Source organism: Chinchilla lanigera, unplaced genomic scaffold, assembly GCF_000276665.1.
Source record: "Chinchilla lanigera isolate Chin_1 unplaced genomic scaffold, ChiLan1.0 scaffold00078, whole genome shotgun sequence".
Lineage (NCBI taxonomy): Eukaryota > Metazoa > Chordata > Mammalia > Rodentia > Chinchillidae > Chinchilla > Chinchilla lanigera.
Genome location: NW_004955479.1, coordinates 2854447 through 2882267, shown reverse-complemented (window position 1 = coordinate 2882267; position 27821 = coordinate 2854447). Strand labels below are relative to the sequence as shown.

The window sequence follows — 27821 nt, the reverse complement described above, 5'->3', positions numbered from 1 at the left end:
TTTTTTTTTTGGTTTTTCTCCGGTACCGGGAACCGAACTCACGACCTTGCGCTTGTCAGGCAGGCGCTTTGCCGCTGAGCTAAATCCCCAGCCCCCTTAAAGATTTTAAAAACTAAATTTAGTCACACTATTGCATGACTTCAGATTCCTGGTACTGATACCAGAAAACTGACATAAATTACAGTTTGGAAGAAATGAAACTGATTTTCCTCTGCTCTTCTTCTCCTACCTACCTTTGTTCTATCTTTCCCTCTCTGCGAAAACACGCTAAGTTTTAACAACAACAACAAAAAATCCACAAAAATATGTCAAAATACATTCCCCACTAGTTTAAGGCTACCGAAAACCTCTTACCCCTGATAATTAAATGTCAATTTCCAGGTTGAAATATTTAAAAAGCAGTTCAATCTCCAAAAGACAAGTCATACTAGCTTGATGTTTTGTGATGAAATAAATATATGATCATCATAAGTGAGAATAAAATATATAGCTATTTTCCTTGTCTTCATCATGCTTGTACATGTTAAATATCTAAGATTTATCAGTGAAAAAATATATTATTTTAACTTTTGAAGTCTAGGTAAGCATAAGATGCATATAATTTTCAATAAATATTATTAACTGCTGCCATACTACTTAATAACCATAAAATAGGATGAAGCAGACTCATTTATGCATTAGATAAGATAATTAAAATCTCTAAATTTTTCCCTATAATTTATCTCTATACTAAAATCCTTTCCCTGGAGGTATCTTAAACAACTTGATACTGGCAGATTCCCTTTTAGATCCTGGGACCCACCAAAAAATTTTATAGTTAGAAAAAAATACATCCATCCATACTCATAATTAAGGCAATGCCATTTGAATAGAAAGAGAAGTTAAAATTTTAGTTTCACATTGTCAATGTTTTAGATTCATTTATATTAATGTAACTTACTAGATAAAAGTGCAACTGTTTATTCAATGGCAGTAGAAATTTTCACTAGTGTGGAAGAAACTAGAGATTAAGAAAAGATAACTGATAATTTATATACCATAACCTAATAATTCAAACATGTGACACCACCACCACCACCACCAGATCTGCTCTTTGCTTTCTTTCACATTAGCTGTCTCCTAAAATGCATGCTGGGTAGAACAGTTCAAAATGATTAGCTTACAGCTGTTCACGTTGCCAGTCCCATGGTTTCCACGTGCGTGGCTTCACTGTTTTTAAAAGGTAACTTGATGTACTTGGCTGTAATTGTCCCTCCTGATCCAGACACACAGAAGGACTCACAGTATGTTGCAATTCTGAAAAGATTCAAAAGAGCAGAAGATAGTCATTCTGTTGATTCCTTCTGGACTTGCTTCCAGAATATAGGATGCTGCATAAAACTACAGGGTCCAGAGGAAACATGCAACAATTTTCTCTCCATTCTGCATCGAAATTGGATCTATTAAGTATGAAACTACATTCAGAGGGGTCTTTGTTTTGTGGTGTGTTCCTTTTCATAGTTCATGAGAACAGTTCCAATAACTGATTTCCTATTTCTTGCACAGAAGGGGAGGTAGATTTGATGTCCCTAACTATCCCATCCCACGTTGACATATCTTCTGTAGAGCTCAGAGATGTACTCTCAATAAGAAGATGGTAATTGTAGGGCCTGAACTGTGTTTGTGATATAACTGTTCCACCGAAATTTTGAGTTGATTTTCAGAAAATATAGTACATACTAAAATTTATCAGGCTTCATGATCTCAGAAACCTAAAAATCATCCCCAGTTACTTTGTAAAATATTAATTATTGGGTTTTAAATCTATAAAATAAAAAATAGTGAGTTACTTAAGAACACTCATATTGATGTTTAGAATAGAAGTATTGCATATACTTGTTGAGTGGAATTAAAATTTTACAGAAATCTATCTAATAGAAAGAAAAGTAAGGATCACTCTCTATCAAAAGCAAATGTTTACATTGTTAAATGCCCACTCTTTGAAATCTGGATGAGAACAATATATGCATTTGCTTATTCAATATATAAATTTGCATAATTTATATAAATATATCTATATAAACCTCTGTGTAAGATTTTTCCATTTTTTTTAATTACAGAAAAAGAATTCATTATGACCTATACATGACTTATTTCCTTACTAATCCATTCACGACTTCTTTCCATATCAAGATGTATAAAATGATTCTATACATACTTCTTAATGGCTTAGGGTGTTCCATCAAATGACTACATGTTTAATTTAGCAACTGTCCTCTTGTTATATATTTATATTACTTTTGTAACAGTTTTCTTTTGCTATTTCAACATCTCTGCAATAAATACTCCTATACATCTATCCACCTTGGTGTACTTTTACAAGTTTATCTAGGGGTGGATTCTTCTCAGCATGTGTAATTGCAGGTCCCTGGGTAAACACACTATGAATTTCTTAGATATCACCAAAGTGTGTTCCAAACATGTTGCCTATTTTTACTTTCTCCAATAGTATATAGAAGCTGTACTTCCAGGTCACAGTGCTTTATTTTTAAGTCAAATAATTTATCTAGCTCTCAAAATGGAACAAAGACTTTAAATTATTTTCCCCCTTGTGCACATTTCATCAATACTAACATAGTCTAATTTAAAATGCTTCACACTCTTAAGTAAAAGTCAGCAGAAGTCAAGCTGTTCGATGTATTCCCATATCTCATTATTCAGCACAGTGTGATCTTGCTCAAAAACAATAACATTTGTAAGACTTCCCTATTAATGAAGTTCTAATACATCACAATAAAGAAAACATTCAAATAGCTTTGCTTTTGGAAGTGACAGATGAAGAGCCATTAGATAATTTATTTCTTAGGAATCACAACTTTACAAAACTTCAAATGTTCATGCAATACTTCGATTTTCAGAAAAAAATAAAGGTTCCTAAGATTTCATGAAATACTTATTTCCTTAGAAATTGTGACTAGGAAGAATAGTGATTCTCCAGAAGAGAAACCTGCTGTACTTATAGCCTTCTTTGGTATAAAAGGAGAACAATAGCATTTAGCCCGATTTCCCTTCTGCCTTGTTATTAAGAAGCACAGCATCAACTTAGAAGCCCAGTCACAGCTGACTTTAAAGAAGTTGGACATACTAAATGTTTCACCAGGGTAGCTCCTCGATGTCTTTTAGGAAGCAATCAAAAATATGTCAAAAGAACAAGTTTATGTCACCTTTTTTTTTTTTAGCTCACGGTGAGAAACCTATAACACCAAGTTGAAGTTCAACGCAAGAACTGCCAAAATTGCCAGGAATATGTCAAATTTTCACATTAATCCCTCAAACTGTGATTAAACACCAGAATGTTGATCAAAGTAGTTTTACCTTATTTGCTTACTCATACTTATATCTATATATTCTAAAGTTCCCTTATTATTACTTGAGGCTTACTGGTGCTTACTTTTTATTACTTAAAAAAAATCTCCATTAACTATTTCTTGACATCTAACATCATTCCCATCTCACTAGATTATGACCAAAAATTAGAAATAATTTCTATTAACATCTATACAAACTGCAACTGCATTTTATGAAACTTTTGTAAATAACTGTGGAAAATATCAGGTGTCCTATGTTAATATTTAACAGAATCAGAGAGGTGTCTGGAGGCATTCATTCTGTCCTATCTTTCATGTGATGTACTCTCCAGGATCTCCATGGTCCAGTTCAAGCCACTCATTTTGCTATCCTATTCCCCTTCTCTCTGACCCTTAAATACATTCAAAGAGCCTAAAAAGCTCCCATAAATAGTGCTAAAACTAGCTGTTTTTGTAAGGAATCTAGGGTATGGGGCTATGACACAGATAGTCTTCCAATAGCCTTCTAATTTATTAACATGAATTTAAATTTTTTAGGCATTAATTAAGTGTGAAGGGCCTTGCAAGTATCTAGGGCTCTCCTGCCCCGCAATATGAAGACTGAATGTATACTAGGTTCAGATGCAAATATCATATGGTGAATAAATCTGTACTCTTATTTATTGCCCACTCTTAGCTTATTTCAGAGAGTACTGAAGCCTGCAACTTTACTGATCGCCTAGAGTAAAAATGAAACATTTGTTAGGGATGCATGAACTACTTTTCTCATGCCTTTTAATATCTGTTTAGCTACATACTGAGCGCCTGCTGACTGAGGTGCAGTTATGTGCAAAGGAAGATTGAACCAGAGCTAAGAGACCTGACTTTTCATTTTGGTTCTTTCCAATCAATACTTAATGGACTTGTGACACTGTTAAGGAGCCTTGTGGAATCCAGAATATGATTCCCATGAATCTTCTCACTTTCCACAGCATGGACACAAATGATGGTCTATGATATGAACTCCATAACTGTTTGTTCTAGCAATGAACTACTTTGGGAATAGTTAAGCCAATCTGTGAATACAGACCAAAATGCTATTTTAGTGAATTAAAAATATTTTCTTTGGTTATTTATTCTTTTCCTCTTATGTGGCATATAACTATATATACCATAGACAAAGAATAAAATCTGGAAAGCATTTGTAGCAAACATTACATACCAAATTTATACTATATTTGACTTAATGTTTTGCCCTATAGACAATAATTAATATGAAAGTAACAGCAAAGTATAATCATATTTTAAAAACATTCAGATGTTTTCTTACATTCCATATTAGAAACTAATGTAGCTAGTATTTTTTTATTTTAGAGTTTCTAGTGAAGATAAAAAGCATGAATAACTAATAATTAGTTTTGAGATTTGAAGTATAAATAAGTACTGTTTATAAGTATATTCATTGTCATTTCTGCCTTAGGGCATTTACAAGTCTTAGTAATTAGCTTGCAGCTATAAAAGCTAAGCAAATATAGCCTCATAACTCATGTTCCTAGAAAACGTACCTTTATAAGCATAAAATCTGAAGTAAGAGCCAGGAAAAGCACTATTATTATTACAGAAGACACCAAGCAACAGCTATAGCTATAGGTAGAGGAACACAGCTAGCTCCACACTAGAGTCCAACATGAAAGGAGATAGGGCATAAATAAGCCAAATTTTCTTCTCCTCAGCTTGACCTCTTTCTGGATTCAGAGGAAAGGAAGGCATGCTGATGCGATGCATGTGTGCAGAACAGTGTCCTAGCAAGGGGTCTAATGTGAGTTGGGAGGAGAAAAGGAGACCATCCCAAACAAACATCACGCTTGGAAAACATGGGCTTTGGCTCCAGTATTCTCATTAACCACAAGTTCTGGAGAAACAAACAATTGTGTATATGTGCATACTGGCAAGTATATGTGCATACACACACATGGAAAGAAATGGAAAAATATTACCTGTGATCTCAAAAGAACATTTGCATATGGTCACAGGAGACAGCTTAGGCTGAACCGTGTGAAACTGCTTTTTGTAAGGTAAGAAATGATCAGTGGTCAAATATCAGCAATGTTTATCCTACTTTCTTTGACTACACCATGCAAGAGTACATACTAGCTATGAAGGAAGGTTTCAGTGGCTAGAAATTCTGTGATCAGGAACAACAAAGGGGTAACACCACTGTCACTCTGTCAATGTTTAGCATAAAACTGGAAAAGAATAGAGGTATGGCCCAAGTTCTGCCACTGCCTAGAAGAGAACAAATACCCTCACCTCTCCGTCTGTTTCTTCCCTTGCTTGATGAAAAAGCGCAATGGCAAAGCACAATGGATGTTGAACAAACAATCTGCTGAGTGGATAACTAGATGATACCTAAGGTCATTCACATTTCTACTTAATATATGCCATATGTGACCTATAGAGAAAATAGGTGCATAAAGTTCAACTGCTACATGTTAAATGCAGTCCCTCAGTATATTAGGTATCTTCCGGAACTATGAGTGCTGTACTTCACACGGCTGACCAGCCACTATTTTGTCTGTGTGAGGCTCAATAACTGGACCCTTTGCAAACCACCAAGCCATGAAAAAAGGTATTTCAGGAATATCAAGCATCCTTTCATCTCTACAGCAGTGTACAAAATGCTGAGAAAACACATGCTGAAACAAAGTCAAGCTCACAAGCTTGAACACTCAATGACAGTTGGAGGAGAGGGATTATTTAAGTACTTGGAGGAGTAGTTTCAGTTCACTGGACTGTAAGCTCTCTGAGAGGAGAGATTCTATCTTCTTTTCCTCCACTGAAGGTCTAGTGTCAAGCATAGGCTGACACTTAATATAGTTTCTCAAATAAATCTATGATTAGTAACTGACCTTCATGTTTTTCTTATCCAAATAACCAATGATACATGGTTATATGCATTGGTTATGGGAACAGGGCAACACAGAAATGAAAACAATGAATAAGCCAGGTATAGAGAATGTTTACTCAAGTTGTACAGTGCAGACTTATGGTTCAGCCCTAGAAAATGTGTATAGTGTGGCTGGGGGTGGGTTTTCTCTCTCCACTATAATGTGATGTTTGTTATATTGGCATCTAGATATATTAAAAACAGCATTTACACAGACTTGTAAGGGGTCATGGATCAACAAATCAGAGATCAATTACCTAAGGCTAACAGGCCTAGTGAAGGCAAAGATCTCTGAACCCAGGGACAGCAAGGAAATCATAGAAGAGAAAGCCATCAGCTTCAGGCTGAAAGGAAGGCTCCTCTTTACAGGATCACCTGAAAAGGATGAACTTGGGGGCCAAAGTTCTATTTGTTTTACCAAACAGACTAAATCCAGATCCTAGAAGATATAGGCAAAGCCAATGAAGAAGCGTATTCTACTTTGTCCAACATATTGTAAGTAGTTACTAGCCAATGTTATTGTGAAAAATACTTTACAGTTAATATAAAAAATAATAGTCATTTAAAAATACTCATTCCTGTCTGTCACACATGTGAACATGAGTCAGTTCCTAAGTCTTTCTAAGCTTTAATGAGCTTTCTCTGTAAAATAATAATAATAATAATAATAGTGATAAGAACATTCCTCATATAGATGCTGACAGAAATGTGAAATTCCCTTAACATGCATTGCACAGAACTTTGCATATAGTAAATATTAAAAAACATATTAAATAGCTCCTATTAATCATAGCTTAGTATAATAGTTTTCTAGAGCCTAGAAATTTTGTTTCTAACTTTTTCTAACTATTCAATATGAGGTAAAGGCTAATCTTTTAAATTTTATTTTATGTACTTCACAAACATCTGGTATTTGGCATTAGTCTTCTGAGAAAAAAACAGGAAGTATGTTTGATAAGAACAAATATGTAAGCAAAAACTAAAACCTACCAGGCATGGCGGCACACACCTGTAATCCTAGCACTCGGGAGACTGAGGCAGGAGGATCATTGCGAGTTTGAGACCAGCCTGGGCTACAAAGTGAGCTCAAGGCCAGCCTGAACTGCATAGTGAGACCCTGTCTCAAAAAGACAAAAAAAAATTAAAAAAAAACTAAAACCAGTATCTTTACTGATAAGTAGATTATAAAGGCACATCCTCTTTTTTAGTGACTTTCCTCTGGTTCACTTTGCAATATACCAAAAACATTTATGTTTCACTTATTTAAGGAATTTAAAGGAATTCTGTATTATGTTCTGTCGGTGGAAAATAAACTTAGGATAGATCCAGTTCCTGAAATATGTAAGCCCTTTCCTCTGTATTTTGTTCAAACACAGATGTCTTTGTAAACAACACCAATTAAACAGAACTAGCTTTTAGTCAACAGATACACAGACAAAACTCCCTGTTCAGACTTATACTTCAATTTAAATGATACAATTTGGGGATTTATATATATTTTGAATATATCAAATCTTAATACATTTTTACCTTTATTTTATGCAAATAGTATTGGACAGAGTTATGCTGAGAAGATGCATATAATAAACACATAAAGGTATTACACATGATTACAACATAATTAAGGCAATTCAATAATTTCTCAGGATCAGATATTATGGTATTACTACCTATGGGTCTCTGACATCATAATTTCCTCCCTATGGTTTCAGATTATCTTTGTATGCTATTACCCTATAGGGTGATAGCAAATTAGAAATGCAAGTAGCATAGGACTGCAATACTATGGGAAAAAAGAATATCTTGCAATTTGTTAGAGGAAATAAGATGTAGTCCATGTCCTGATTTAAGTGAAGACACAATTTAACCTACAAAAATGACCAGATCAATGACACAGCATTGTGTTTTAAAGGCGCTGCCACTGTATAAAATTTTCACCAGCTAACCAACCCATCAATCAAATGCCTATTGAGCACTCAGGAAGAGCAAGCCATAAATGCTCTCCTTTCAGTTCCTTCTCAGAGGCATCAAAGTCATGCAATCCTACAAAACCATTTTTCCCATGGACTCCTCTATGTTTTGACCATGACAACATAAAAACCTTGGATTCTGAACATTATCCTTGGTAATAAAAGCAATGTCTAGACTACTACTTCAGTTTCCTTGCCCTATGATTTCACTGCAATGACCAAACAGCATGAAAGATTGCTTTATTACTTTATGACACCTTAATTTTCCTTTGATATTTTTCTGCATGAATTTTCCAGGGGAAAGAAACTTTTTAAGAAAGGAAAATGGCAGTAAAGATACTACTTCAGCAAGGCCCAAGATGAATAATTTGCTATAAATTAATGAGCATCATTAATAACAATTTGAAACATAATTTCCAACAAATATTAATATACCTAGTGTAACAAATATGACAATAAAATAGCTGCCTAAGTCCACACACCATGAAAATAAGTTAATCACTTGATTAATATTAAACTTTTTCCTCAGGCACATTTTCTAGACCAAACTATGAAGTATTATTAATATAATTTACATCAGAATAACTAATGACTTACTAGAAGTCCATAGCAGTGAGTCTAAATTCTTTTTTAAATATATTGATGCCAATCCTAATTTAAATGTAAGATAAAATCACAGGGAAGTCATTGCCTTTATTTAAGTAAAACCACACATTAACATATCTCTTTTTTAATGGCAATTTCACAGCACAATTCAACCTGCTATTTTCTGGCCTCCTCTTACATATAGTATTACTTTCAACTCACTCTCTACTTCTACCTTGTTTGAAGGTAAATGTGGTATCACATGTCAGGGTTTTCATAAGTGACTCCCAGAGTAAAATGAGATCATAGTTAACATGGTGGCTAGTTCTGTTATCAGAATGAATTCTAGTGAGGGCTCAAGATTCACATGACAGAAATAGGTGAGGATCATGGAAATATAACGGAAATGACTTATGATTAGGAAACAGAGCAAACGTAGTATTACTGAATCATCTTGTTGAGGTTTATTCTCTCCAGTGGGCCAGAAACTTGATTGGAATCTGCTGGGGTCAGGTTAAACTAAGCAGCCAATTCCAATCAACTGAGGACACCACAGTGTGAGCTGGAGGCCAGGTACAACCTGAGCAGAGTTCCTGAAAGGGCGCCTCAGCTCTAACCTGAGCAAGTTAAGCGTATCATTAGCCAGCTACCTCTGACCTCTTTTATGCTTCCTAAACAACTAAGGAATTAACCAATTAATTGAGCCAAAAGAGGAAGGACTTTTATAGAGCTAAAAATTTGCCTTCCTTTGACATGTTTATTGAGTAATTAAAGGTTTGAATGATTTCCTCCTATTCTTGTCTGAATTTTAACCTCTGATGTTAATCTGTCTTTTTCCTCAGATAGAATTTAAGCCAGCTCATTTCATTTCAAGTGAAATGTAAAAGACTATTTCTAGAAAAGCTATTCTTCAAATTTTCTTCAGCCATCTCTCGTATCTCTTGTACTTTCAGGACTATGTAAGTGTAATTGTTGAATTATGTGAGTTATTTTACAGAAGTTTGATGTAGCCCAACCCTGGCTTCAGGGTTTTCACATGAGCACACTGTTTCAGTCACAGCTGCTTGCGTGTCCCTGTGTACAATCCTGCTTTTGAACTTCCTGCTTGCTAAAAACTGCCACTTCAATGCCTGTGAATTCATGGAGGATGGATAAGAAGTCAATTACATCTTGCAGGTTTTATCATACACATTAAGTACTCGGGGAAAATGATTTGTGGCATCCAGTTATGCCCCAGTCATTTTCGGTAAATGAGGGTGGGTACTCATTACTTTAAAAATCCTGTTGAGATCTGGTACTACTCAGGGGCTAAAAGTCAAGAGATAACCGCTGGAACTCTGTTACCTTTGGCAGTGCAGATGTGGGCAATGGAAGCTAGATTTAGGAGCTTAAATTATAAGTAATAGAAAGAATTCAGGAGCTGGTAACAGTGAAAACTATAGAAGTACAAGTGTTCCTCTTTTTCTTCCCCTTCTAGGAAAGAAGGACACAGGCTTATTTGGAAACAAGAATCTTTATTATGATGTATGGGGTAGTAATTAAAAATACATCAATTAATCTATGAAAGTGAGTTGGAAAGAGAAGAGTAAACAAAGTCACCAATGAAGAGAGAGGCTGTGCAGGGTGGTATGTTGGTGAGCGAGAGGGAGTTGCTTACGTAAGAGGTTATAAAAACAGAATTTGGCAGAAATCTATGTGTTGAATAAGACTTTATCACCATTTTGTTTAAAACTCCTACAACTCTGCCCCCTCAAAACCAATAAATAAAAAACTATTTAAAATTTTAATTTATGTTTCAAAGCTTTTGGAGACAGCTATGTTGTTGTTAGAGGTAGGTGTTTTCATTTGTTTGCTTAACACAACATAATGCCCCACATTCTCTGAAAGGCTCATTTTGCCCAGGTCCCCTGCCATGACTGGCTCAGTCCCCTGTTCCACTGCCTGAGTTAGCTGTAGACTACCCCCTGACCCCTGTGAGGGTTCTGGGGTCACTGGTAGCCAAGCAAAATCAGATTTAAAGAAAAAGCACATGAAGTTTCCCCAAGCAGTGAAGTTTAACTCAAGAGAATTCATTCAATTCTGTGGACCTAGAGTGAAAAGTGACAAAAGTTCAAGGCCACCATTATCCACCAAGTGATTTGCAATTCTGGTTTTCGGCACTTCACATCTCACCTACTCTGCACCTTACTCATTTCTCAGAGAAGCTGATCTTTAGTTGGTGTTTTCTTCTAGCCTTTAAATCTAGTTTTGCTTTCCCAGGTCAACCCCACTGCTTCCATTAGTCCTGGAAGTTTGAGTTGACATTAAGACACATAGTTCTGGCCAGAGGTTTGCAAAAGTGACTTAAGCCTTTAGGTTTTGTTTTTTTCCTTCCCAGTTTTGTTCCCCCCGATGAGCCACACTCTATACAATTAAGGTATTTTTACCCACTAACAACTTAAAATATTGTTTCAATAGTTTACAAATAGCAAAACAGCCTATTAAGATTTGCCCAACAGGTAAAACTTTCTTTAATTAAGAACTCAAAGTATACCTGTTTCTTGCTGTTGGCATAGCAGATGAGCAGATTTATCAATAAATTATATAATTGCAGAATTTTAAATGTCACTTTGTGGGTGGCATCTTGCATTTTATTATAGTCTGCGGTGCATACAGTTTAAAGTTCTTCCCCTTAAGGATACAAAGCTATTCTAGAATTGACTGTTGACTGACCCATACTGGATATAAAAACAGAAACATAAAATACTGAACTAAAGAAGACAAATTAGGCATAACTAGTTTACTTAAGCATGTCATATCTTCCCTCTTCTTAGCTCTCTATTTAGATTCAAAATAAACTTTCTTGGTTCTGCAATATTTGGAACACAAGGATATAAATAGTGGTGCCTTTACGCTTGAAGATAAATACAGCTCTGTATCTAAACCCTGCCTAAGAGAAATATTTCAAGTCTAGTGTGACATTGTTAGAATTCAGTGGTATTAAGCATACCACCACAACCTTTGAAAATAAGAAAAGAAAGATAAACCACTTATATTTATTCTTTTAAGTTTTGTGGTCACACAAGATGGCAAAATACTCTCTCGTTATAAGTTACTCCAGTCATACCTTACCGCATAGTGATGCATTAGTGGGAAGCTGACCTGTGTCCCCCAGCCATCCTCAGCGGCCAGCCTGGATTTGGAAGAGCGGTGAGTGAGGCGCAATAGCAAGGACCTGTCCTAACTCATGAAGATGTACAGGGCAAGAAAAACCCAAGATAACAAGATGACATGAAAGAGGAGAGCAGCTTTTCTCATGTTGTTTTTAGATTTCATAAACCCCTCTTCAGGTTTTATGTCCAGAGCTTAAACAATACTTAACAAAATCTAGTACTGAAAAATTTTTAATATTATGAAAAAATTATAAAATAAAGTTTTGACTACCTAAGTGATAAAGCTGATTTGCTTCTGTTTTATTTATTCCAGTTGTGGAAACACAGAGGGACTCTCAGGCCATGGGAGGGCCACAGCTGGAGCAAAGGGATGTGACACCAATAGGTGCGTTAGCAGCAAGAGAGAAACACAGACAGCATTGGGCTTGGTATCCCCACTGGGCATGGCCCCTCAGCACAGATGTGGACTGGCACAGCCCCTGCCTCCACGCATGGCGCTCCAGGCCCAGGGCACCGTTGGTGGGGGGGGATTAGAGGAGGGCATTGGCAGCAGATGACCACAGGGCAAAAAATGAGAGGCGTGTGTCCAGGAGCACACAGGACACACCTTCTACAGCACAGGAGAATTTGGGGGCACCATATGACAGGAATGTTACTGAGATATAATAAATGAGGGACATGAATATTAGCTTTACACCACAAGAAGGACAAATATGACATTTACTTAGGATACACTGAAAGACAGAAAGCACAGAATCTGTTTAAATAGTTGGGTTTTGTTCTCATTGGGCAGTGGACATACAGCAATAGCTGTTACTATGTTAAATAGCATCTTATAAAATGAATTGTCCCTCATCCTACACACCATTTTTGAATGTCTCGTGTGATGCAGATGTGGATGAAAGACCTGTTGGTAATTACAATATTTTAAATCAGAGCTTGTCTCAGTTTTACATTGAAACTTATTTCTCTCAGTATTGATATACAATGAGTTTTGCAGGTATGCAGTTCCATGGTCAAGCAAGGAAGCACTGAGCTTTGTTTTATTTGTGACTTTCCCAAGAATAGTTCATCATTTTAGACAGGCACATCACAGCAGCAATGTACCCTATGGAATGTTCCCTACAACACAACCACACCAGTATGGATTTCTAGCTGTCACATTTGTGGTGGTTCTAAATATTATGAGTGGAAACATTTGAGTATTTCATTAGATTCTGATGTCATCATGTATAACCATTTACATATTTAAATAAGTTGTCACATTATAAATGAGTTTTCTCCTCTTTGTCCTTTATATTGTAGTTGGAACATTAGACTGATTTGTGGATATTAGGTATGTGGGTGATTTATAGATATTTCCTTCCACATCAACCAGGTTCAACAAATATATCTATTTAAAAAAAAAAAATGAAATCTCATAGGAATGGGAAGATTGTTTTGGGATGACCAGAAGTGCTTGGTAATAGGACTGTAAGGTAAAGGGGTCTGAAAATCACAAGTGTAGGGAGGACTAAATAAATATTTACTATTCGAGGATCACTATTTGAGGATCCAAATTTGTAAGTCCTGAAAAACGTGGATCTCAGCAAACTGGATGAAAGTAGTAACTACTAATTATCAACTAGTATTTACAGAGATGTGTACAGAAATGACAATCACACCATAGTATTTGTGAGGTGTTCCCTCTGTGCATTGCCTCAAGCAATTTAAATGCATTAACTTAGTCTATCCTCCTAACACCTCCACAGACAGATTCATAAGCATCTCTGTGTTACAGACAGACATGGAGAAGGCAAGAAACTCATCCAAGAACGCGGGACTGTCAAGTGGCCCACATGGGCTCTGCACATGGAGCCTGACTCACTCTGCATCTTCCACTGTGCTCCCACAGCTGTGTGATCAGGTCAAGCCAATCATTAGTATGGAACACTATTTTCAAGAACTATTAATTCTGCCAAAATAATGTATTTCCCATAAAACATACTTTGGTTCTACTTACATTCATTTCTTGCACATTCTCAGAGTGGTGCTTCACAAATCAATTTAGCAACACAATTAGTGAATTCTAAAAGCTATCACATAACCCTTCAGAAGTCAGCTTCAAAACGCCAAGACAATGGTCGCAACTAGAGACCATACTCATAAGTGAAATAAATCAGATCTGCATGTGCAAGCACTGCATTGTCTCACTAGTGTAAAACCTGAAAGAGTTAATTTAAACTCGGAGGTGTAATAGACATTGTGAAATGATAGGAAAACACTCAAGGGTAAAGGGCAACTGGGATGTGAGAAAAGAGAAGGGAAAGAAGGAGAAATTTTGAATGTATGTATACACAGGATAGTTAACATAGCTGTTCTACTGTCTTCTGTTTCTTTGCTGAAAGAAACTGTTAATGAGTCCTTGATTGATCAATATTGCATTTCTCTATCTGTTTTCATGAGAAACCACTTTGAAGATATCAATATGTAATACAACAAGCATTGTTAATTTCCTATCACTTTGTTTGTAACTCTGTATTGTCTGTACTTTTCTTTTGCTATTTTGTAAAATGCTGTCTGTCTGTTAATGTTTTCCTCCTTTTATTTTTAAAATTAAAAAAAAAAAAAAACAAAAAAAAACGCCGAGACAACTAATTCTTGATCCTTCCAACCGGCCCAAGGAGGTATCATTACCACTCTAGAGGCCCAGACCTGGAGTTTGTGGCTCTACACCTCTGACCCACTCCCAACCCTCAGTATGTCGGATGGGGTGTGTCATGGTAGATTTTCCATACTGTCTAGCAAGGTTGTATGTGGCATACATCAAACATGGATAAGGAAATAAAAGATAAGCAAGATCACGAAGAGAAAGCATGTTGGTGAACACTGGGAACTGGAGCTCTGACTGTCCAAAAGCTGACAAGTCCCGTCTGCTGCTGAGTTCCCTCACAACAATCCCACACTACAAGGAAATGAAACAAAACAACCTTCTGCCTGGGGCAAATATATTGAACTCTGCCTAAGCACAAATATTTAGGTCAATAACTTCAATGTCTCATTGGGCTCAGATGTAATACTTTCCTTTAAATAGCTCCTTTCTTATTTTTGTGCATTATAATACACTCTTAAAATATAGTGTATTTGTTCACATTTATCGTAAGAGTAGTATAGGACAGGACAGGATAGATAAGGATCTGCTCCTCTCTAGCTGTGTAGCCCAGGTGCTTTCCATGCATTCATCCAAAAAGGGCGTGAAAGTACCCAGGCCATAAAAGAATACATAGGGTTAAAAGAATGATCCCCATTCTTTCTGGGGTAAGATGGAATCTCAATGCAGCCTTAATTTGCATTTCTCTGGTAGCCAGTGGTGATGAACATTTTTTCATGTATTTGTTGGCCATTTGTACTTCTTTTGAGAAGTGTTTATTGCATAGTTTCTCTTATATGAGAAATTATAATATAGTAAAATAGAAGATAAGTATGAAGCAGTGAGGGGTTCAAATACTTCCCCAAATTATCTGTTCTGTGGTTTTAAATATATTTCTATATATATGCTAATTTGTTTCATTTATACTAATAGTTTATCTTAGTTCATTGAAAAGGAAGTTAGTCTTATCTGTTTGTTTCTTTTTTGTAAGACACTTCTTGGGTTATATCTTGTACTGAGTAACTAATTTAAAGATAATGATACACAGTGTAATATATATTATTATTTTCTTATTATTTGGTTACAAAAGTTTATTTTGTTTTTTCATAAAAAAAGAAAGTAGACTAAAGGCTGACGTGTACAGATATATTGTAAGTACAAAATTAATATTATACCTTGCTATTGTTTTTCCATAAAAATCTTTGGGTATAAATCAGAAAGCCCCACTATACTTACATATAAAACAAGCTCCAAATTTATGTGAGTTCTGTTTAGTGGTTGTACTTAACTACAACTTTAAGTCATATTTACTGGCTTATTTCTTTCTAAACCAGAATGCCTCTAAAAAGAACAATATATATTGTTGTGACTGTTTTATATTAATGTAGAAAACTGAAAACCTTATTTAATTTTTCTCACAAATAAATTTAGGAAAATCCTGGGTAATATAGAAATGATAGCTTATATATTACTTTAGAGATTTATAATACCTATTCTTATATAAAATATCTTCATGACAACTCTACTAGAAAAGAATTTTACAAGTCTAAAACAGAGGCACAAATACATTAAGTACTTTCCCTAGAATCACAAACTTCTATCTAGCAGCTGGATAGAAGTAGAACTAGTCATCCTAAATCACAAGACTCCAGATTTCTGCCCTCATTGTAAATGAAGACTTACAGGTTCGAATTCTTCTCAATATATACAATCTCACAGCTACTCAGAAAAAGGTGAGACCAACAGAGCCTTGAAAAGGCCCATTCAGTTAATATGGATGAATTATCAGCTTTTTATCCTGTTGGGGGTAAATTTCCCTTTGGAAATGCTACACATTTGCTTGTGGGGCAAATGAGTATATAGACACTGGGTTTGCACTGCTCCTAGGATTCTATGATGTCTTTAATTAAAATGACTCAGAAGAAAAGAGAGAGTCCTCTATTTCACCGTTAGATGGTGCTAGCGGAGGCTTAAAGAAAAGAACCTCAGAATTTGCTGATGTAATGAATCATAGGGTTTAAACAGGTTTACTCTACAATCAACTCTGTGCTTCTCTCCCAGACAGGAGCACACCCACACTATCATTTAAAAGCAAAACATCTTCCAAAGCTACTCCATTATTCAGTTAATTATATTTCTGCCAGGACAGGCATCCTTTTTAATCACAATTTCAACAGCAAATGAAGGATTCTAAAATTCTGTGTAGGAATATGAATGTATTTCACTTTGTGTACAGCATGCTACCACTCTCATTATGTCTTCATTCATGACACAACAGGTTGTGTCAGGTTAGAAAAGACTAAATGTTTGTTACAATGTATTAGTCCTAATAAATTCTGTTATTAATTATGCTTACAATGAGAAGCTCAAGAGACGAGTCATAACAAACATCAACCTGTCACAAGTAACATGTTCTATAACATACAGTTTATGGCATGGTCTACATTTCAGCTAATGCAGCATGGCAGTACAGTTTTATTTTCTAATATTGATGATATGTTGTGAATCAAATCTCAGTGCAAGGCCCTGGGCTTCTGTGAAAGTAAATGAAAAGGCGTGAAAGATTTCAAACTTGCTAACACTGTTTTTCCCCGCAACACTTGTAAATTTGGGAGGGAGACTGGGAGAGTGACCTGAGGTTCAGTGTGTTGTATCCTCCAATACTCATTTAACTCTGTGTTTCAATCTATCTCCCCCTTTTCCCACCTTCTCTCTTCCTCCCTCCACTCTCTTTTAAATGAATAAATTTTAAAATGCATGAATGTGTACATGAAAATCATAGCACAGGACAGTTCTCTTTTGCATATTAAGTTTACCCACAGAACAGGTAAGTTTCACAATGAATTTTCACCACCCCAGCAGCTATATACTGGAACCTGATTGTGCCCGGCACCTTTATTGCCCCAGTTCTGTAATCCCCAAGGGTAGCCCCTGACGGCTTAAAGGTAAAACATGTGGCCATTGCTGTAAGAAGTTTCTCATCTGTTTTGAAGTAATGTTTTCCAGGCATCTTCTCAAGACCTCAGATTAACTCCTAATATACCTGTTGCACACACAGTGACTCAGGAAGGGTTTTCATGGGGGAAATAGCACAATAACTGCTTGGATTTCCAAGTGGACAGAAGAATTATGTAGTTTCCAACTAAAAAGTAACTGATAATCTGATTTTTTTTTCATTTTGAAAAGAACGAAACAAGGCTATGCAATCATTTTGTTTCAAAATTTTTCATTTGATTTTGGCTGTGATGAGTTAATTTAGATATCTGTGATTCGCAGGCAGAGCTGTGAATTTTATGGGCAGGTTAGTCTGTGTGGGTGATCAGGGCATATGCCTTATTCAACAGTTTCCTTGGACCTCTGCCTGAGCTACAATCACATCTAAATTCTCATCAGTAGCTTTTCATTTGGGTTAAAGTATTTCTATGGAAAAAAATGCACACCGAGAGTACTGCTGCATGCATTGATTTATCAGACTGGCCAGCTCTGGGCAGCAGTGGTACAATCTGAGTGCACATGAGGCACGATACAGAAAGCCACATCTCTCTAGAAACAAGCACAGGGGATCTGGATAGCTGAAGACATACCAGGATTCTTGATACTAAAAATAGGAAATAAAGATTAATATTCTTTTGCTCTAAAATAATTTCTGGGAAGGTACTAGTACTGTCTGAAGAACTGCATGGGACTTTACCATACCCAATCAATAAATGTGTATCAAACACATAATAGGTGTTTGCTGCTTCTGTCTATTATCAATTTCTTCCTTGGGGATCTGTTCTAACCTGTCCAAGTAGATCCAACAAACTTACCAACCATAGCACCCTCACTCCTGTGTCCATCTCTGAATAGTGTCCCCCTAAGGTCATATGCTGAAATCCTAAGGGTGCCTAAAAATAAGACTATATTTTGAAATAAGATCTTTGAAGTAACTGAGGTAAAATGAGTTTCCTTACAGTGAGCCCTAAACAAATATGGCTGGTGCCATAAAAAGAGGAAATTTTAGACCAACGCCTTAAAAGACCACATGAATTTATACCAAGAAAGCACTTATCTATACGTTAAGAAAGGGGGTCTCAGAAAAAACTGAGACATCTTGTTTTGGACTTTTAGTCTCCAGAACTGTGAGAAATACATTTCTGTTATTTAAACTACTCAGTCTGTGGTATTTTGCTATGGCATTCCTGGAAAATTAATATACTGACATTAGGAATAATAGCCTCAGCCTGACCATGCCTATTCTCCTGGTCATAGTGTTGACCACAATAGGCTGGTGACCTACAGAGAAATCTAATTGGGAGGAAGGAAAGTGGTTATATTCCTGAACTGGGAGTAGCTGGCAGCCTGTCAAAGAAAGAATGAACACAATATATTTAAGGAAGTCAAGCTGAGACAGACACAGAGAGACAGAGAGATTGAGATTGAGAGATTTTGTGACTTTCTCCTTTAAACCAGTTAAGCTCAAAGGCAGATCCACCTTTGATTTCTAGTTAAACAGAAATAATACTTTTTTGTACGTTAGTTTGAATGGATTTCATACTTGCAAATGAAAATGTTCTCATTCGGCTATGTATTATGTATATATTTCAGGTAAAGTAGAAACACATGATATGAAGAAGGATTTTAGCCATCAGGAAATTTTAGTATAAATGGAAATAAGAAATCTTTACATGAAATGGTAGCAGACAATATTACATATTAAATCACAAATCCCAAATGAGTTTTAGTGAAAATAAGTGAGGGAACATAACAAAGAGAGAAATAACCCTCGTTAACATGAGCTACAGAGAAAGGATACATGAAGAGGAGGAATACAGGTGCTTGGGGGTCAGCCGGAGAAAAAGAGCCAAGGGAAAAGTAAAGAAGAAAGAAGGGGAGGAGGGAAGGCCTGCCCTTTGCTAACTACAGGAATTCTGTTTCTTGTTGCATTGTAGGAGACTTCCAAGTATTTGGTTTTGTTTTTTTTTTTTAAGTTTTAGACTTTAGAGTTTAAGAAAAAAAAAAATCACTCCATATCCACTACAATCTAAATCAATCCTCTTTCTTCCTGATTTAGTTTGTCTGGCTGTATCCAATACAACTTCACTTTCTTTCACAGGATCCATGGGTAAAATGCACTAAAATACAATAGTCAGCAAAAAGTGGCAGAGTTATTTCCTCCATTCTAGCTGTAGAACCGTTAGGATGAAGCAATTTCCCAGAAAGCTGATCTGTAAGAAGTACTTAAAAGTCACTGGATCAGTAAAGAGAGAGACCTTCTACCACTGTCTCCCTGATCCATTCTCTGGCAATTAGAACTTACCTTCTCTCAAAAGAAATTGTGAACAAATACTTCAAACACTTTTGGGTTGAAACAGTACAGAAATACAAACCTGCCTGACAGAATCACTTGTCTATCTCTAGCCCGCATGCATGAAGATCAACCAACAGTATGAGGAAGGGTTCCATCTCTTCTGTTCCACTACAGTGAGGTGATCAGGCTCTAGGGCACAAAGGTAACCTAGAAGTTGCTACTATATCATGAATTTTGTTAACATTGTTCTACCTTGCTTATGGCTAATATTAGAACAGTTCTCTGGTTCTTTCATAAATGTGAATATCTTACCATTAAAAGTGGGTAATTAAGACTTGGAAGAATGAGTCAGTAATTCCAACTTCTGCTATTCTCTGCCCCATGGAATCTGTTCAGTATTGAGTTCATTTTGCTTAAATGATAAATTAGTCTAAGCACAGACAAGCCCCTCTAATGACTGGCAGGGCTCTCCTGCCACACACCGAACCCCTTCATTAGCATGCTTGTTATTCTATTTATCTCCAACATTCAAAAATATTAGAGGTATTATTATACTTTAGGGGCTATGATCATGCACTGAACTTGGGTGGTAAAAACATATGGTCCTACATTTAGGGAATCTCTTCCCAGTGAAGAGACAAACACATGCAGTGAAGGTACTCTGCCATAAAGGAGGCTTTCACTAGCTACAATAAGAACATAGAGGAAAGGTGGTATAAATCCATCTCTGCGAATTAGGTAGACTTCACTCTGAAGGTAGTCCTCAGTCAGTGTCTACAAAACTAGTATTTTAAATGTTTAGTATAAAATATTTGCAAGAACTATTCCCAGTAACTATATCAGTGAAGTTAGAACATTTATTTTCTTGTTTATATTTGTTTTCCTTAAAAGCTCCCTTTTGAAAGAATGTGTCCTTGGCCTACTATTTGGCTTCTCTCAAGTCTCTGGTTGAAAGACAAATTAATGCTCTATTTGCTGGTGTCTAATTTGCCCAGCCAGGCTGACAGCTGGATAAAACTCCTTAAGAAGACATTCTTTCACAAGCCACATGTAATCTCTTAGAACACTCTGCTGGCTTTTCTCTTGAAATACATGCTGATGACTGAGCAGTGAATCTTTTCCACTCTTATGGATTCAACAAAGTATCAAGAACTACAATTTAGTTCCATCACCTTTCAAATGCCTAGGAACCCTTCCTAGACTCTTCTGTGCTGTGAGTTCTAGAAGCAGTTTTTTTCTTTTGCATACGTTTCATAAATATTTTAGAGAGTAACTGGGAGAGGTTACTCCAGGAGCCACTAGCCAGCAGAGAAAACCACTAGTCATTTTCTTAGCAATAGTGGCTGAGCTGACAATCAATTTAACAATGTGATTTTTTTCATTTCACCCATGTAGCAAATACATCTTAAGAAAAAGAACAGTACACTTGTGTGATTTAGTACAATGTCTGTGGTAAAGAAGCCAAGATATCAGATTGTAGGATTTTCCTAGGTTGGTAGACCAAGGGTAGGTGTGGAAGGAAAATATCAACGTTGCAGGTAGGTGTAGAGAAGACATAGGTGGCAAAACGGGCCAGGTTTGGCGAGGAGAAATTGTGATTAAAAATGACTAGTGGGCTTGGGGACAGTGGCAGAACTGCAAGTATCAGTAGGGTCACCTGAGTCTCCAGGCTGAGACTCAGTCTGGGACCTCACTGAAGTAGTAAAGCCTAAAAGGATGTGGCTACAGGGTAGTTCATTAGTTCAAGCTTTCAGAGTTCTGAGCAACACAGGTGACCAAGCAAGATTACAGAAGGGGAGACTGGAGTGGAAGTGAGATGGAGATCGTGGAAATGATGAGATCAAGGAGTTATGGGGGTCAAACATATAAACATCAATGCCAAGAACGATGGCAGAGCTGAAGTGGAGAGGAGGAGCACAATGCAGTCGGTACCTCCCTGACTGAGTATGATAAATGATCCCAGGATTGGTAAATAGCAGTAAGAAAAATAGAGAGGTTGACAATCCATCCCAATGCCAGTGCTGAGGTTTTAGTAGAAAGCTAAGCTTCAATAGATGCTAAGGTTAGCAAAGTTTTTATTCTGTGAGCGTAATGGAAGCAGGAGTTATTAGGGCCTTGGGGAAATGTAATAATATAATAGGTCAGGCCCAGAAAGACAAATATTATTTCTCTCAAATGTGGAAACAACCCAAAAGATGACCTAAAAGTAGAAGATGGATTATTAGGAATGGAAAGAGGGCTGGAGAAATGAGTGGAGAAGAGGGCAAAAGGGGGTCCAAGGGATGGTAGATGTGATCAAAGTATGACATACATATGACAGAAACATCCCACAGAAACCCATGTATTCACACAATTAATATGCACTAATGATCGCGATGCACAAAGTTGTACATGACAAGCATTTCCCCCAATAAAGAGACATTATGTTTTAGAAAAAGTAATGCCACTGGTGTAAATATTTTTTTAATAAGCTGAGGGAAATGAGTATAGAGCAGTACAGAAAAAAGAAGGGGAGAGAAGAGGGACTAGGACATTGGACAGCACCAAATAGTCACTAAATTCTCTAGGGATAACAAAGGATGGGAATTTTATTTTCTTTAGATTTCCAACATTGTAGCATTGCTGAGGCACACTGGCTGTGGACACTTGGTACTGCCTGGTCCTCTGCTATGCCTTCAACTCCTCTTATTTTCTGTTTTTACATTTAATGCCAGGCCAAACCCTGGGAAGGTACCTATTATCTAGCCTCTTGAGCTGCCGCATTTGTTACAGATTTGCTATGTCATACATTAGATCCCTGTAAGCATTTTGTGTTTGACTTTTTTTTCCAGATAAAATCTACCCAACGAGAAAGCCACAGCATCAGAAGGCTGGTGACCTGCGCCTCCTCGATTCCATCCCTAGATAGACTTCTCTGGCCAGATATAATAGGCTTCTTTTATCTTTTGATGAAAGGGTGGGACTAAACACTCTTTTGTTACAGTCTGGATAAGGGCTGAATTACACAGGAGTGAAAAAGGAGGAGGAAAGTGAGAGTGCTGAGTGGACTAGACTGGTCATTGTGGAGATAAAAAGTACACCGAGGGGTCAGGGATGTAGCTCGATGGCACAAGTGCCTGCCTGGCAAACATAACATCCTGAGTTCGATTCCTGGTACCAAAAAAAAAAAAAAAAAAAAAAAGAAGAAGAAGTATACGGATTCAGTAGGCTTTGGGGATGGTTTGGTGAGGTACTGAATGGGATATGAATGTACTTCCAGAACTTTTACCAATTAGAAATTTATTTGGTTTGCAAGTTTCTTTCACCAAAATGCAAATATATCTAAGAGGCTTATGACTAGGGTGAGAGTGTAATTTAGTCTGAATTAGTTCCACCAGCTTAATTTCTGCTACTACCTTGCTGAGCTCAGTCATACTAAAGAGATGAGAGTTTTACTTGGGGAAAAAATGTTTTGCATAAAGAATGTAATCACATATAGCATAGAAAGCAAGAGTCTTCTCAATGAGAGAATCACCAAGGACTCCACAGAAACAGACAGAGAGGGCATTGGTGTTTGAGAACATACAAACATTGGCCTTCTCTGCTGAGAATATTAGATTTGGAATATTAAAAAGTCATTGTCAGTGCCACTTCCATTAAGGAATTACTATTGATAGATATTTTAAAATAATTTCTTTTCACAGTGCATTTTCTATTTGTTAGTAAATATCTGAAATTTTGTGAAGCCCCATCATTAGATTCAACACGAGTGCTAAACTTTATCTCTTACATCCCTTTTTCTCTATGTACTCACATATTATTATTATTTTTGTTTTGTTTTGTTTTTTTCCAGTACTGGGAATCAAACTCACGACCTCGTGCTTGCCAGACAAGTGTTGTGCTGCTGAGCTAAATCCCCAGCCCCACTCACATATTATTTTAAAAATGAACACACAGCTGGGGATGTAGCTCAGTGGCACAAGCACCTGCATGGCAAGTGCAAGGTCCCAAGTTCAACTCCCTGTACAAAAAAAAAAAAAAGAAAAATGAACACATAGATCCTCAAATGTTCAAAGTGTCATCTTCGAGTATAAATCTTGGTATATTTCAAACTTCATATGAGAGGCAGTGCTTGGAACTAAGATCGAACTAATGGAAAGAATGAGTTATGGCCAAAAATGTGGCATAGTCCTCCCCAGAACTTCTTGGATGGTGATGCAGCACTAAAAACAAGAAAAATACCAACTCACAGCCCAGCTGAAACAGTTGCCAGATGTTCTCTTTTGTACTTGTAGTTCAAATATGGGAAAGTAATTCTTTTTACTTAAAAAAAAAAACTTATAAGAAACATTCGCAACAGGTTTGGACTAGCTAAATACCATAAAATGTTTTTTCAAAGGCAAAGCATTACATGGCGAGATAAAAATAAATTTTTGTGCGGCCAGTAAAGTTTCCATGGATGTGTATCTTTCTGTGTGAGTCACAAGTCTAAGGTCAGGTACACTGTGTTTGGCTGCGGAAGGAACAGACTATATTACACGTCTCCAATCGCTCCTCTGCAACTCGCCCAAACTGTCCTGCCTCACACGTGTGGGTCCCACCCAGCTTCACTGGTGTCATCATCCTCTTTTCTCAGCAACTTTTCTCTACCTACTGCTGAGGATAAGCCTGGGACAGCAAGTCTCTGTGGAGAAATGGTACAGTGGAAACGTGAGGTCTCTGCATTACTGACCCTGACCACATTCAGTATTTTCACAGATCAGTAAACTGAAGCACAACCACATTTTAAACCTTGTTCAGAATTATGCATTGATCATGCTTCAGAGGTAGAACTTATCACATGTTCTCTAAAAGTGCTGGAGACACTTCTATGCAACCTCTGTATTTCTGCACATCTTGCATACAGGCACTGATAACTTTTGTTCAGAACCATCTTTACAGAGATATTTATTTAGTGGACACCTGTGAAGAATACAGACAGTACTGCACTTCAGAAAAGAGGGTGTTTGCTTTTGTCTAGTTTAACAAAACTATCATCTTCCTCTGGGCCAAAGTCACTGCCCACTATAAAAGATTCATACTCCCTAAACTTCGCGTTATTCTCTTGAAAGGCACACCACTCAGTACAGAAATGTCACCTGGCCAGGAGACGAACCTCAATTCAGTGGAGTGCTACAAATGCTTGTAGTTTGCTCACCGCTATTGTCATAAATGAAAATGTCATTTGTCTGTAATTCAGGCATCTCATGTCCTCTGATAATATGCATAACTGAGGCAGGTTGACTTGGGATCATCACGGTTTTTAACAGAAACATAAAGTTTTGGGCATAATCAATCATACCAAGAGAGAAAATCTTAACTATTATGAGGCTTCTTGTTGATTTTTTGAATCTAGGATTGTGATTAAATTACAATTTTGAGCATTATGCATTAGGTATGATATAGAATATGCTTTATTCTTTAAATAAAGCTATATATAAACAAATACACATAGATAGAGAATTTAATTGGTTTAAAATTAAACCTATGAACTAGATCTTCTTATCTCTACTTACAGGTTTAAAAAAACAAAAAACCTCAACAACCCCATGAAGTTAAGTCACACAGCTAATAAACAGGCAGCAAAGCAAAACTCTCTGGTTTGAAAATATATTCTCTGTCAACCTCCAAATAAAACACAGCTTAAAACAGAATGAGCTAGTCTGCCTTTAAATAAAATGTCTCCATTATTTAGTATATGTTTAGTTTTAGTATCTTACCTTTTTAAAAATACCATATACTTAGGTACTGACATGTTATTACCTAACCTAAATTCAGTATTAAATATTCATCATTCACAACAAACAAAATATTTTTAGTTTTATGAATACTGAATTTATATTACATATCATTTATTCTTAGTAACAATGTACAAAAGCTACTGTTTATAAAATTTATCAGAAAATAATGCTGTACATTCTTTTAAAATTACACATCTAGAAAAATTATCTTCAACTACAGAAAGATAATATGATAGAAGAAATAATTCCATTGAAAAGACTTTATATTCCCTGAAAATATTATTAGGCACAGAGATAAAAGAATATTAATATACTAGCCAGTGAGAAAAGGACGACATATGTGTAGACTTTATAAACATTCTTAAGAGTAAGGTGTGTTTAAAAGCAAAAGAAGACAGAAATATTTCTTAATTTTATGGAAGTAAAATATAAATTATGTAAGACTTCCTGGGGTAAATTTTTTGAACTGATAATTATTTCAAATCATAAACAGGTCGCCACTGCTATGATTCTCTTCTGCTAACTACAGTGCTAAAATACTTACTATTCTGACCCAACCATCCTGAAATACAGACAATAAAAAGGAAAAACAGACTTTAAAAACCTAGGAACTCAGGAGATCTGCTGCTGGCCCCACACACGAGCTTGAGACCAGGCAGAAACCCAGAGAGTGGTGGGGCTGAATCCCAGGCAACTTCAGGAAGCCCAGTGAGGCACGGTGGTGCCTCCCTGACCACCATGGAAGGCAGGCAGAACCCCAGAAACCCTCTGGGGCCTCGATGGCTACTGGTCACACCCATAGTGTGTCTGGGGGGAGCTGGGCTGAATGCCGGACACCCTTAGGAACCCCAGTGAGCCACTCTGATGCTTACCCCACTAGTGTATGAGGCACATGGAGCCCTGGACAACTTCTGGGACCATGGGGGTCACTGCCAGAACAACTCGCACTCCTCCTGGGAGTTCAGCTGAAACCTGGACAGAGTCAGCAGCCTCGGGGAACCCACCCTCACCCTCCCCTTCCAGTGTGGCAAGCAGGCTCTGTCCTGGGCAATATCTGAGGCCTCGGTAAACACAACCTGCATACCCCCCACTCTTGTGGAAGCTGGGCTAGACTCCAGACAGTGTCAGGAACTCTGGTGAGCTTCCCCCACCCTTCCCACACATGCCTGGGAGCCAACTGAATGCAAGAAAGGTCGGGAACATCTGGGACCCCACCTTGCCCACACTCACCGGCACAGGGTCTGCTCTGAACACTGTGGATCTGCAGACACTCTCCCTTCCACTCACACACAATCAGAAGAGTGAGGCTGCACTCTTAGGAACAGTGCAGGAAGCCTCTGGATCTTCAAAAATGACAAAATGAAGGAGCAAAATGAAATCCCAGACCTCCACATAAAACAAGTCCAGGAGACATCAACACAGAAGAGCCTGGAAGTCATACACCTGAAGTTTCTGAAATGATAGCAAGTGAAGTAATGAAACAACTCCATCAGGCCATAGAAGACATCAGATCAGAAATAATGTCTCAGGTGAGAAAAGAAATAACAACAATAATGAAAGAAATGTTCAGCACATCCAAAGATGACATACACAAGAAAATAGAAGAGCATAGACAACTCATGGAAACCTTCAGGGAACAATATAGAAAAGAACTAGAAGACATGAAACAGATGCAAATGAATATCTGGAAAATTAAAAATTCCATTGAAAGCTTGCAAAACCACCTGAACGAAGCTGAAGATAGACTTTCAGACCTTGAAGACAGCACTGCCACTAATGAACGTGAAAGGACGGATCTCTAAAAAATAACAAGGAACCAGGAAATAACAATTCAACAACTGCAAGATGAAGCAAAGAAAAACAATGTCAGATTAATAGGTATTAATGAAACAGCAGGTGTCAACACAAATGACATAAAAAGACTATTAGCAGAAATAATACCAGAAAATTTCCCAGGCAGGGTAAAAGAACTGGACATCCAGATAAGTGAAGCATATAGAACTCCAGTCAATCATAACCAAAAGAAATCTACACCCAGACATATAGTGATCAAGATCCTGGAAACTCAACAAAAGCTCAGAATATTAAAAGCTGTTAAGAGAAAAGAAACATATCACCTATAAAGGAAAGCCTATCAGAATCATGGCAGACTTCTCAACACAA

General features: G+C 36.9%; 1 protein-coding gene across 3 annotated transcripts in view; it reads right to left on the bottom strand.

Annotated features, from left to right (window-relative positions):
• Cped1 (cadherin-like and PC-esterase domain containing 1) overlaps window positions 1-27821 on the bottom strand; it is a 257384-nt gene that overhangs the window by 157173 nt on the left and 72390 nt on the right. For all 3 annotated transcript variants that reach the window (XR_001230879.1, XM_005402311.2, XM_005402312.2), the window contains exon 5: window positions 1164-1296. Coding sequence is in view for 2 of the 3 variants with exons in the window: in XM_005402311.2 (XP_005402368.1) it covers window positions 1164-1296 (133 nt within the window). In the remaining variant the exon portion in view is untranslated. The remainder of the gene's footprint in view (window positions 1-1163; window positions 1297-27821) is intronic.